The sequence below is a fragment of the Hydra vulgaris genome, chromosome 08 (genome assembly GCF_038396675.1).
Source record: "Hydra vulgaris chromosome 08, alternate assembly HydraT2T_AEP".
NCBI classification, from domain to species: domain Eukaryota; kingdom Metazoa; phylum Cnidaria; class Hydrozoa; order Anthoathecata; family Hydridae; genus Hydra; species Hydra vulgaris.
Genome location: NC_088927.1, coordinates 9132938 through 9146509, shown reverse-complemented (window position 1 = coordinate 9146509; position 13572 = coordinate 9132938). Strand labels below are relative to the sequence as shown.

At 26.4% G+C, this 13572-nt stretch overlaps 1 protein-coding gene across 1 annotated transcript in view; it reads left to right on the top strand.

Moving 5' to 3' along the window:
* Window positions 1-13572, top strand: part of LOC100205570 (exportin-6) — a 75035-nt gene that overhangs the window by 24026 nt on the left and 37437 nt on the right. Inside the window, exons 9-15 of the mRNA XM_065803025.1 lie at window positions 567-675; window positions 970-1062; window positions 8595-8658; window positions 9182-9335; window positions 9681-9767; window positions 10260-10410; window positions 10580-10723. Of these exons, the coding sequence (XP_065659097.1) occupies window positions 567-675; window positions 970-1062; window positions 8595-8658; window positions 9182-9335; window positions 9681-9767; window positions 10260-10410; window positions 10580-10723 (802 nt within the window). The remainder of the gene's footprint in view (window positions 1-566; window positions 676-969; window positions 1063-8594; window positions 8659-9181; window positions 9336-9680; window positions 9768-10259; window positions 10411-10579; window positions 10724-13572) is intronic.

Here is a 13572-nt window from a genome sequence, read left to right as displayed (position 1 = left end):
ATATATAATATATATATATATATAATATATATATATATATATATATATATATATATATATATATATATATATATATATATATATATATATATATATATATATACATATATATATATATATATAAAAGTGTACTTGATTTTGTCTTTTTTAAACACAAAGAGTTGTTAATAACCATTTTTATATCTATCATACAAAATAGTTTCGAATTATAGTTAAATATAATGGAAAAACTGCTTTAAAATAAATTTTTTTTGATTAATGGCAAGTGTTGTTTCAAAAATGATTCTTGAGTATTTGTTATTATCAAATACTATTTACTTGTCAAATATTAATTAAAAATTTGTGAAAGTATTTATTAATTTAGTTTTATTTGGCAATGTAAAAGAAGATTGAAAAATGACAACTTATTTTTTATACAAAATTACAATTTGCAGTCATAATAATGAAAAAGTACAACCAAAGTAGTTTTTTTACATTGTATCTTTGGTAACACACAGGATGTGAAAGCATGTTAACAATCTTTTATATTGAAAAATTTGTATTAGAGTGTCAAATTGATATTTTAGGTATAATGATTTTCTGCAACAATTTTTGATGCAAATGTTACACAAAGTTCAAAATGTTCATAACAATAAGTGGTTATCTCAACTGGATATGGAGAAAGTTGATAGTGATGTATGTTTTTTTATAAATGGAAAGTTGATAGTGATGTATGTTTTTTTTTATAATTGAAAAGTTGATAGTGATGTATGTTTTTTTTTATAGTTGAAAAGTTGATAGTGATATATGTTTTTTTTTATAATTAGAAAGTTGATAGTGATGTATGTTTTTTTTATAATTTGAAAGTTGATAGTCATGTATGTTTTTTTTATAATTGGAAAGTTGATAGTGATGTATGTTTTTTTTTATAAGTGTTACAACTTAATGATTATAGATTTATTTAGTTATTAAATAAAAAGAATTATTTAGGTTGAAACTGAATGGGAAAAGTTTATGAAAATATCACTTGATGTAATTGGAAAAGTATCTGAGCTCCTACCTGAAGAGACATTTGATCAAGCGGTTAGAATTTTTTTTTGTTTAACATTGATGTTTTCATACTTGTATGGTTTGGACAGGTTTCCATAATGTTATTTGCTAATTTGAATGACAAAAATACAATAATTTTTACTGGTTGTTAACCTGTTTCATACAAAGGGTAGGTATTTTTGTTATGAAATATATAAAAGTATATAAAAATTTCAAAACTATTAATTATTTTATAAGAAAATGATTTTAGATTTTATGAAGAGCTTGGAGAACCCCTGATAATATTTTTTTTCAAAAGTTCTAAAAATCCAGTTTTTTTTTTGTGTGTGTGTTAATTTACCTCCCCAAGGCCCAGAAGGCCACTACGGATGAGGAGGCTACTTAATTGTAGTTATAACCATCTCTAAACTCTATAATTCCGAAACATGAAACTTGACGAACAAGGCCGCTGCGCGGTGCGTGGTGGCTCTAAAAAGCCCATGCGGGATTTTTATTAAAAGGCCTATATATGCGGGATTATACCATATATGCTTGATGTAAAGGCCCATACGAAAAAAAATATACATATATACATATATATATATATAAGAACTGACCTTATTCTAATAAATCATTAATACAAACTAACAAGTTGAGATAATACTATATGTAATTAATAGTATTGTTTGTAATACTTCAAAATAAAAAATGGCTACAACACGATATAGCGTTTTTGTGTTGATTTTCTTAAAACACAACTTTACCGCAAGCAAATACGATTAGTATTTTATTGTTTGAAGAACATAGCCCAACACAAAATTAAAAATCAAAGATTTTAATTTTTATATTATTATATAATAATATATATTTTATTGTATAATAATATAGATTTTTTTAAATTATACATAATTTTATTCTATATTAAATATTGAAAATCTTGAAAAATAAGAAATTCTTTTTATAGATGCTTTTGATTAGTTCGGTGTTTTAACCTTTCTTAACATTTTCGCATCAACTCACAACAGCAAAAATGCCGCTCTAAAAATGGTGCCGTTATTGACATAATTTAAACATAAAAGTTTTTATAGCGTAGTTTTATTTAGCAGTTATTTAATTGAAAAGTATTTCATATTTTTTAAAAAATGCTATTTTATTGTTTTTTCATTTCAAAAAAAAAACAAAAATACAATAATGAAAATAAAAAAATTTAAAGCCATGGAATCTTTATAATTCATTTTAAACTTACCTATAATTAGTAGTAATAAAAATGTGTCGTAAATATATAAAGTGTATAGTTGTAATATCAAATATTATTTGAAAATATTTGCGGTACTCCCACACCTCAATTAAAATAAGTTCGTTAAATAATATGGTTTTACGCTACTTTTAAAAGGTTATTTATGTTATACATATTTTTAAACTCGTGGGAGTTACATATTAAAAACGTGTGCAAGTTATTTTAATTGATAGCGGGGAGTAATTTTATGGTTATCTTAATTGTTATTGACATGTATAAATACTCATGAAAATTGACTCAGTGAGTAAAATGATATGAGTAACAGATTTACTAATAAGATATTTTTTTATTATAATATTTCAACATTCGATTCGAACAAAGCACTTAAAAGGTACTTTTTTTTTTTTTGTTCATTTATAATTGTTAATGTATTCTAAATTTTGTTCAATTTTAATTACGTGTGTATTAGTGTGTGATTTATCATTTTGAAAATTTTTTTTCCAGAAAAATATGAAAAAACAGAAATCCGGATGGGAAAAGAAGAAAGAAAAAATCCAAGCTGAGTTAAAGATATTGCAATCGGGACAAAAAACTCTCCCTGGATTCTTTGCATCATCATCAGCTACTCCTATACCATCTGATTCCAATGATACCTTTGAAGCAATTACAGACGAGGTTTCTAGTCACATTAATTCAGTTGACTTTTTAATTTCAAAAACGTCAGACCATATTAGTATTCAATCCCTCCAAACATTGGATAACATAGATGATTCAATTAAACTTTGGCAAAGGCCAGCAACGGGACAAGAGGTAAGTTTTATAACTTGTACCCATCCAATTCAACCAAGCTCTGTAAAGAATACAGTATCCAGAGGTTATAAACGCAATATTGATAACGAACAAGATGAAACTGTACGTACATGGCTCAGCTTTAACCAGAAGAGAGAGAAATATTTTTGCAGTGTATGTATATGTTTTAATGGTGATGCTAACAACATTTTCGTGACTGGATGTCCGTTAGACCCAACCGGAAGATCACACTATCTACACAACATTAATAGACATGAGCTATCAGTTGCGCACTCTGCAGCATTCTTTATCTCTAAAGCAGGAAAATCCACTCGTCACCTTCTAGACCAAGGGATTAAAACAGTTGTAGACCAAAACCATTTTGTTCTTAAAAGCATAATAAAAGCATTTCGCACTCTTGTTATGCAAGGCCTACCATGGCGTGGGCACCGAAACAAAAATGCTACCACCATTTTGGAACCTTATTTGCGTCATGGAAACATTCAAGCCTTGTTAAAACTTCTTATAACAGTGGATCCAATGCTTAATGAACACTAGAGGCAGTTTTCAGCCAACGAAAAGACATCGCAAAAATGTAAGTTTGGTAAAAAATCTGGTGCAGTTGGCAGAGGATCAAAAATTACCTGGCTTAGTAACGACACCTTTGTTTCAGCGATTATTCCAGCGTGAATCAATTAATCTCTGCAACCCTGTTGAAATTGGAAGAAACTGGAAAAAAATTTGACCACTTTTGGAGATATGCTGATTCATATTGCAAGGTAATAATATCAATATTAAATTACTTTGAATTATCTTGTTTGATTGCTTCATAATTATTTAACCTTGTTAAAAGAATATTTTGATACATATACATTCTAATGTTAAAATATTTGCATGTTAACTATTATATTTATAGGTACTTCAAAAAAATATATATGGTATCATGAAATTAGATCCTGAAAACTCAGAGTTGAAAAATGATTTAGAACGTTTAAGTATAGCATACGGGAACGGTGGTGGCAGTGTCCGTATGAAACAGCTATATGCGTTTCCGAGATCAACATTTCAAGAAATACGTTCTTTAATATTCGGTAATATACTGACAGAGATGCGTGCTAGATTTAGTGATAAAGGATGCGAAGATTTGAATACTTTGTGTTCAATTGTATGTCCAAATATGCTGATTTGTAAGACTGACAAAGAAATTGATGCATACAATTTCAATACATATATCGCAAAATTCCCCTCATTGAACAACATTGATTGCGTGGACAAAATTGATTGTGTGGACAAGAACTCAAAATACTTCGACTCTATTTGAAAGCTCTTGACTCACGTCGAATCGGGATACTGAATGACGACAATGAAATGGAAGATAGCGAAGCAGAAAATTCAGATAACGAAGAACGCGTATTGGCAGAAAATGACTACAAAACAGGAGCTCATAAAGAAAAGAATCACCTTGTGCACCAATGTCTTGTATGCACTTACAAGTAAGTTTTTCATATTTTATTATGTGTTCAGTTATTTATTATATTTTAAAATTAATTATGGTTATTTTTCCATACTTTAGATATATTCTGCAACGGAGAGCATTAGGCGGATCTTTGGCAATAAAAAATACGTTTCATATATATCACCATATTTTGACGATAAGTGTTGATATTGATGAGTGCGAGAGAGTATTTTTTGCTCTTAAACATGTAAAAAACAAATTAAGAAACAAATTGACCCAGGAACATTCGCGAGATACGTTACTATGTTACTACAATGTGGATATTTTAGAGGAAATCCCTTTAGATGAAATTGTTAATATATTTGCAGCAGGAAGCCATGAACGACGCCACCTTCTACTCGGATAGTTTTTTTTAATATATATTGTATATTTAAATATGTATTCCTTTTTTTAATCTGTCTGAGGACAGGATATTACGGAGTGAATTCTTTATTTAACATACAATAATATAAACTGTATAAAAATAAAAAACTTTATTTATCATAAAACAAGTTTATATCTGTTTCGAAACGTTACAAAAATGCAAAACATAAGTTCGATACTTATTTATATAAAACTTAATTTAAAATTTAACACCAAAACATTTTTCTTAAATGAATTAAAACGCTATACAATTACTATATTGTAATTGTATTGCGATTTAATTTATTAAAGAAAAATGTTTTGGGGTTAAATTTTTAAATTAAGTTAATTTAAGTTAATTTAAATATAATAATAGCTATTATTATTGTTGGGTATGTAGACTTATTTAAATTTATTTCGTCAACATTACGATCGTTAAAAACCATTTATGGGTTCATAATTTTTCTTATGAAAAAAATATATCATAATACGTCTTAAAACATCTACTTTGTTTTCAGAGCAATATTATTATTATGCAAAATACTAATATAATTGCGCTCAAAGCTAAAGACTTTATATCAAGTGATTAATAAAATTTAATTTGTGTAAACAGAAATATTGTAAATGATTGTGGAATTTCTATAAAATTTTGAAAAAATTAAAATTAGCCAAAAGGCCCATATTTAGATGAAAAAGTGAAAAGCCCATGCGGGAATCCCGCATAGCCTCTGGGGCCACCACGCCTCTGGGTACTACCAGGGACGTGGTGGGGATAAAACTCAGAACCTCTCGCTTATGAAGCGAGCGCTCTACCACTTCACCACTACCGCATAATTTTCTTTATATAAAACATATTAAGGTGGCGAGAGTATTTTTAAGAATTGTCGTATTTTGGAACACCCTAAAATATAAAGATCTTATTTTTGAACACCCTTAAATATAAAGATCTTATTTTGGAACACCCTAAAATATAAAGATCTTATTTTGGAACACCCTAAAATATAAAGATCTTATTTTGGAACACCCTAAAATATAAAGATCTTATTTTGGAACACCCTAAAATATAAAGATCTTATTTTGGAACACCCTAAAATATAAAGATCTTATTTTGGAACACCCTAAAAAATAAAGATCTTCTTAAGCTAAATCTTAAGCATGTTTAGCTTGTTAAGCTAAAGGGAAAAAAAAAAATTAAAATTAAAATTCTTTAAATTAAACCAAAATCCTTTTTTACTGTTTTGACTATTGACATTAAACCACGTTAATAATGTTTCAAAATCTTTATTTGCTACATGAAGCAATGTACTAATGTTATTGTATGAAAATCAGAGATTTCATTGTTTGATAAAAATGTTTACTAGTAACTATGGCAATTACAATTAGTTTTTACCATAAGCAATTGTTTAAAAAGAATAAAAAGTGCAAATTCAATTATGATTTCAAATAGTTATGGATTACAAAATATTAACAAACAAAAATCTATTTAACATACAGCATTAAATTATCAAACAACAAAAAAATGACTATCTACACATAAATAATAATTTTATATTAAAAATATGATTAAAAATAACTAAACAAAAAAACTGTATTAATATATAATAGCTGCCATGAAAAAAAATGTTTTTTTTTCTATTTTTTATAAAGATTTATTTTGAAATATAGTTTTATACACACATGTTGTTTATTATCTTGTCAAGTCATTTTGTTTGTTTATAAATGATTACATACTTTAGTTGTCAACAGCAACTAATTTTTTCCAAAAAACCAAAATCTACAGCATTTTGAATAAAAAGCTGCTTTTTGCACCAGTGTTCTTTAAGACGTTTTTTTATTCATTTTTTTTAAAAAGATAACTAAAACTAGTTTTTTTATCGATAGTTTTGCATATGTTGTGATATATTGAATCGTTTTGCAAGCTGTGAAACATCATCCTTTTGATCAATTAATTTTTTAAAACGCTCAATTCTTTTTGGTCCTATATTGTTCTCTTTTGTTTTTAGTATAATGTACATAGTAAATTTTGTTCATAGTATAATTTCCATTCAAAAATTGTTTACAATAAAACTTTTATTCTCTGGATGCAAATCTAAATATGCCTTCACTCGTTTTTTAAGTAAATATTTGTCATAAGCCTTTTTTTACATTTTTAGTTATTACTAAATAAAACATTTTTATTAATAATTATAAAGAGTTAATACATAGAAGAGTTAATTATAACGAACTTGTAACCAAATAGGTTACAAGTTCTTTATAATTAACTCTTCTTATATTATAAAGAACTTGTATATTAAATTATTTCTTCTTATAAGAAATAATTTAATATACTTGCGATTGCAAGTATATTAAATTATTTCTTCCTTTTTATAGTTGATAACATTTTGTTCAGATTTATAGTTATCACATGTTATTCTATTGGTTTATTATTTTATGATTTATGTTTGATTGCAGAGACAAAAGAAAAAGTACATTATACTAAAATACATTATATTAATACTAAAATATTACATTGAGTACGATGAAATAAAAGCAATAAGGCTGTAGGTATATGGACAAAAGCTAAATGAATAAACATGAATAAGTCAAAAATTATGTGTTGTAAAGTTAAAAATAAGCGCACAGAAAATGTTAGAATGTTTGTAATATAAAAGTTTGAGCAAACAAAAGAGACATCATGGTTAAGAAGAGTCTTGAAGTGAATGTCAGAAAATAATTTCCACTTTAAACAGTAAGAGGTGCATCATTAAAGAACAAAGAAAATACACTAAATATGTCTAAAGTGTTCTAGCAGAGAAATGTAGGCAAGAGCATATAGTGAAGAGAAGCGACATTATGAAAAATATCCAAAACAAAGAAAAAAAAGAATGATTTTAAACTAATAACTTTATGTTACAAAAATAATGAAAATTTTTAAGTGAAAAACTGTTCTAGTATATAAAAGTTTTTATTTTGTAAAATATATATATATATATATATAAATTTATATTTGTATATGTATATATATATATATATATATATATATATATATATATATATATATATATATATATATATATATATATATATATATATATATATATATATATATATATATATATATATATATATGTTGGTATATGTGCAGGACTCAAATTTACAAAACAATAACCAAGCCAAAGGGGCTTCTTGTTTGAAAATTTATTAATTTCCAAACAATTGATTCCTTAAAATTATGCTTGATAATTAAAGTTTAAATGCATTGAGAAATTTGTAGCAAAGTTTACAAAAGTGATGTCTGACTTTGGGGCTGCTTTGGTCTATAACTATTTTGAAAAATACAAAAAATGCACCGAATTTATCTATAAAAGCCTTCGAAATAAACAACTTTCGAGTATAAATACCTGAATCATTTTTTTAATAAAATGTAGCATTTTATTCAAGTTAAAATGTACATTATATTAATATTTTATAATGAATTAATGTTCAATTATTTATGATACATAACTACATGATTATATATTTATCAAATAAATAATCATATACATTACTACAAAAGCCACCTCAAACCCAATCTCTTTGTCAATGTATGTACTAAAGCCACCTTATATGGCTATTTTTATATAAGATTATCAGTGCAATTTCATGGACAGCTAAGTTGCTATGTATGTATTTATTTAAATATAAGTTGTCAATAAATTTATATATTATAATTTTTATTTTTAGTCTAACATTTTCAAACAAAATATAAATATTTATTTTGCCTTGTCATCTCAACTGCATAACGGAGGTAGTTTTGTTGTTTTTGTTATTTTTTTTAAATCTTTCTTATAACTAATAATTACAGAGGATACCGGCTTTTTCAAAATGTATAGCAATGTATAGCATGAAGCAATAGTTATTTAAGTGGTTCCATTATTTTTGTGTATGAAGCAATAATTATGTAAGTGGTGTTGTAGTTGTGCAATTTAACACTTGCATATAAAACCTAAATATTTATTTTGATCCATATTTTTTCAAAAAATTATAAATTTTAAACAACCTTAAAACAGTTTTTTGAACAACTCAATCTTTTAATTTGTTAATTGTTAAGAGAAAATTAAAAAAAATTGAAAAATCTGATATTACACGAGTTACAGTGAAGGAGTGCAGGAAGGGTGTACAATTTTTACATACAATACTTACACTTTTTACACCATTTTTTTGTGCACATATTTTATAAGCATTGGTCGCTTATGCCCTTGCACCCTTATTTTTTTGAAATGAATAATTTTAACATGTAAGTTTAGATAAATAAAAACTTTCTTATTTAGAATTAAAAATTAGTCAATCAGAAGTCCAAAGGTTGCACTTATCAATGGTAGACCTAAGCACATTTTTTAGAATTATGGGTAGACTTTCATCAATTTTTACTGAAGAAGTGAGTTTTCAAAATCGATTAGGGCAGGCTAATTCAACACTAGATGAGTAAGTTACAAGTTTATTCTTAGTATTTATTTTTTAGGATTTTTAATAAATAAATAAATATTTTTTTAAACAAATATTTATAAACATTTTTAAAAATTTTTAATAAAATAAATACACAATGCTTGTTTTATTATGTTTACATTAGTGTTTGATAACTGTTATAAGTAATTACTTACTTATCCTGATTGACCTTGAAGTGCTTGACCCGATCATTAGCTGAATAGCTTTTATTTATAGCCAATGCTCAGATAAAATGAAATTTTTTTCGAATTTAATTTATAGTTCTTATTTTCTATATTTTTATTATTATTATTTTTATATAATATTGTGTAAATGTATATTTAGACTTCTAAAAGGCTCTCTATTTGGAATCTATTATAAAATATTCTTGGTAAATTGTGATTCTGTACTATCAAAAGATTTAGTTGAGGTGTAAGTTTACTTTATCATAAAATATTTGAAAAGTTTTAAATAAAAATAATTTTAATTTAATGGTAACTTTCAATTACCATAAAAATATATAAAGAGTTCTAAGGTATAAACTTTATGGTTCAAATTACTTAAAGATTATAACTTCTCTTCTGTCATATCTTTTGTTAAAAGATATAACTTCTCTTCTGTCGTATCTTTAGTTAAAAACTATAACTTCTCTTCTGTTATATCTTTTATTAAAAACTATAACTTCTCTTCTGTTAAAAACTATAACTTCTCTTCTGTTAAAGATTATAACTTCTCTCTTGTTAAAGATTATAATTTGTAGAATATTCAATTCAAACATTTTCTAATGAGTTGTTTATTTAATTTTTGTAATTTTGTCTAATTAAAATTTTTTATATTATATTGTTTAATTTATATTGTTGCCATTGTATGAATTATATGTTGCTGTGAATATCATTTTCTTAGTTCAAATCTTTTTTGTTTTAGCCAATCACAAGCTATTGGATCTGTTCAAGCATATTGTTATTGGCTTTCAAAGTTACACTTGCTTGTAATTAACAATGAATCTCATTCAGAAATGTTTAAAGATATCATATCTACTATATTAGATGTTATATGTTCTGCTATAGAGACACAGGTAAAATATTTTTAGGTTAAAACATTTAAAAAAAAAAGTTTTAATCTTACTGGCTTTAACTTGTAACAAAGATTTATTTTAATGGTTTATTTATTTTATTTTCTATAATTAATTTAATTTCTTTTATCTTTAATATTTATCTTTAAGTAAAATATTTTTTTTGGTTTAGTTGCCTAGAAAAATTCAGTTAGCTGGTGCTCAGCTTTTATTGTCATTGTCAGCAACAGTACGACCACGCTTTTTTTTATCTCTTAAACAAGTTCAAAAGTTATTTTCAGAAATAAACAACATTCATGAACTGACTGATGAAAATGTGAGACTTTTGTTTTAATTTTTAACATTTGAAAGTTTGTGTTAAATATTTATCAGTCAGGTTATTTTATGATTTTTTGTTGTAGTCTATCAGTCAGGGCCACCAGCCGTGAATTTAAATTACAAGTTTTTTAAGTTTGAAATTGAGTTGTTTGAATTTCATTTAGTTATAGTTTTAGTTGATAATTTTAATTCACATTTTTATTTGATTTTTAAGATATTCCTTTTGCTGCATTTTATTAATACCCAGTTTTTCCTGTTTTTGTTTGTTTGTTTGTTTGTTCAGTTTTTGCTAGTACACTGTGGGTTTTTAAGAAAGTCTCCTTTAAAAATAAAAATCTGTATTAATTATCAGAGCACAGTTTCTGAGATAATAACCAAAAGTTGATTTTAAAATAAAATTTGGCTATTTAATATTTTGTTCTGGTTATGATGTTAAACTGATCCTATATTGGGACAGGTGAGGCTTCTTAAGGAGAGGCTCCTAAGCCATTTATCTAAGTTTTTTTTAGGTAACTTATCTAAGAGAAGGAAAGCTCTTAGGTATGACTCAAACTTTTGGATGCTAATCTTCTAAGTAGTAATATTACAATAAAATGCGAAAAACATGGTTTTAGTGATGTTTTCTGTAGCCTAAAACCAGCTCATATGTGTGTGTTTATATATGTGTGTGTATATATACACTGTGTGACAAAAGTTATCGTACACTTTAAAAAAATTACTAACTCTTAATTTAGAATAAAAGAAATGCATGGAACAAGTTAAAAACTGAATAAAAACTATTTGATTTATAATTATTTAAACAAAAATTGAAAAAACAGAACAAGAAAAAAATTTTATTTTAATATCTTGATGAAAAAGCAAGAAAAGTAACAAAAAGAAGGTGACAAAAGTTATTGTACGCTTTCAAAATAGTACACTTTGATAAATATTATGGGAACTAAACTTATATTTTAGTATCGTGTATTTTGTCCTTTAGCTTTTACAACAGCAGCAAGACGTCTTGGCATCGATTCAACGAGTTTTTTTGTAATAGATGGATCGATTGATTCCCACGTCTTTACAATTTGGACTTTTAATTGTTCAATGGTGTTTACACCTGTTCTATCTATTCGTCTATCGATTTCATCCCAAAAATGTTCTATTACATTCAAATCAGGGCTTTGAGGTGGATGATTTTGTATATCCCAACCTTTTTTTTCCATAAATTCCATCACATCTTTGGCCTTATGTTTGGGATCGTTATCTTGAAGAAAAACGAAGTCATCACCAGTACCAAGATTACGTGCTGATTGTTCAACATTTTCTTTAATAATACGTTTATAGTAATGTTTATCCATATTTCCTTCAATAAATACTAACTTTCCAACACCTGCTGCCAACATATATCCCCAAACCATTACTAATCCATTTCCGTGTTTAAATGTTCGGACTGTAGTTCCATTTTCTAAGCAATTTCTTGATGAACGCCATACACGAATTCTACCATCAGATCTTTTTACATTAAATTTAGACTCATCTGTCCATAAGACTTTATTCCAGAATGAGTCTGGCATATCAATGTACGTTTTAGCATAGTTTAATCGAAGCTTACAATTTTTATCACTAATACAAGGAACCTTTCTTGGAACGCGACTCACTATTCCTTGTCTTTTAAGACTTCGAATGACTGTTTTTGGACTATTTTTAACCCCCAAATCGTTTTCTATTTTGCAAGCTAAAGTTTTGGCACTTCCAAAACAATTTTTCTTGATTGTGGAAGCTAAGCTTTGTTCAGCACGCTTATTCAGTTTTTTTGGATGACCACTTCGGGGCAAATCAGCTAATTTTCCTGTTTTTTTGAACTTGTTAATAATTGAAGAAACTGTGGATTTTTTAGAATCAACAATTTTTGCAATACAATTTAACAATTTTCCTTCATTCCAATGCCTAATTATTAGCTTACGAATTTCTACAGTGGTCTTAACCCGTTTCGAGCTCATTTTACTTTTTTTTAACCAAAAAATTCATTTAAAACAATTGAAAATAATCTTAAAGTGTTTATAGTTTACTTTATTTTCAAAAATGTATGAAAAATGGTGGACATAATGGTTTGGAGTTAAATAAATATTAGTGTACGCCAAGTGTACGATAACTTTTGTCATCATCTTTAATGTACTTTTTTCAAATTTTGAGCCTAATTTTATTGTTATTTCAATATAAATTCCAAAAAATTCATAAATTAACAAAATAAATACTATTAAAAAAAAAATTATAAATAATTTTCATTAAATATAGCAGAAAAATTGTGTCTATATTGAATTTTTTTTTTTTCATAGCGTACGATCACTTTTGTCACACAGTGTATATATATATATATATATATATATATATATATATATATATATATATAATATAATATACAGTCCCTGGCCAAATTATTAGTCGCACTCGAGTTTTTTAAGAATTTATCGCATTATACCAGTATATATATATATTTTTTTTATAATTCACCTCCCCAAGGCCGAGAAGGCCACTACAGATGAGGAGGCTACTTAATAGTGGTTATAACCCTCTCTCAACTCTATAACTCCGAAACACGAACCTTGACAAACAAGGCCGCTGCGCGGAGAAACAAGTTGAGCACGGTACTACCAGGAACGTGGTGGGAAACGAACTTGGAACCTCTCGCTTATGAAGCGAGCGCTTTACAACTACATTACTACCGCATAAGCAGTACATTCACATTTAAACATATAATGCAGTACATTCACAAATGTGAATGTAATGCATTATATGCAGTACATTCACATTTAAACATGGATGTGATGGATTTTTATGTAGGAAATTTATTATACAATTTGTGTTTGT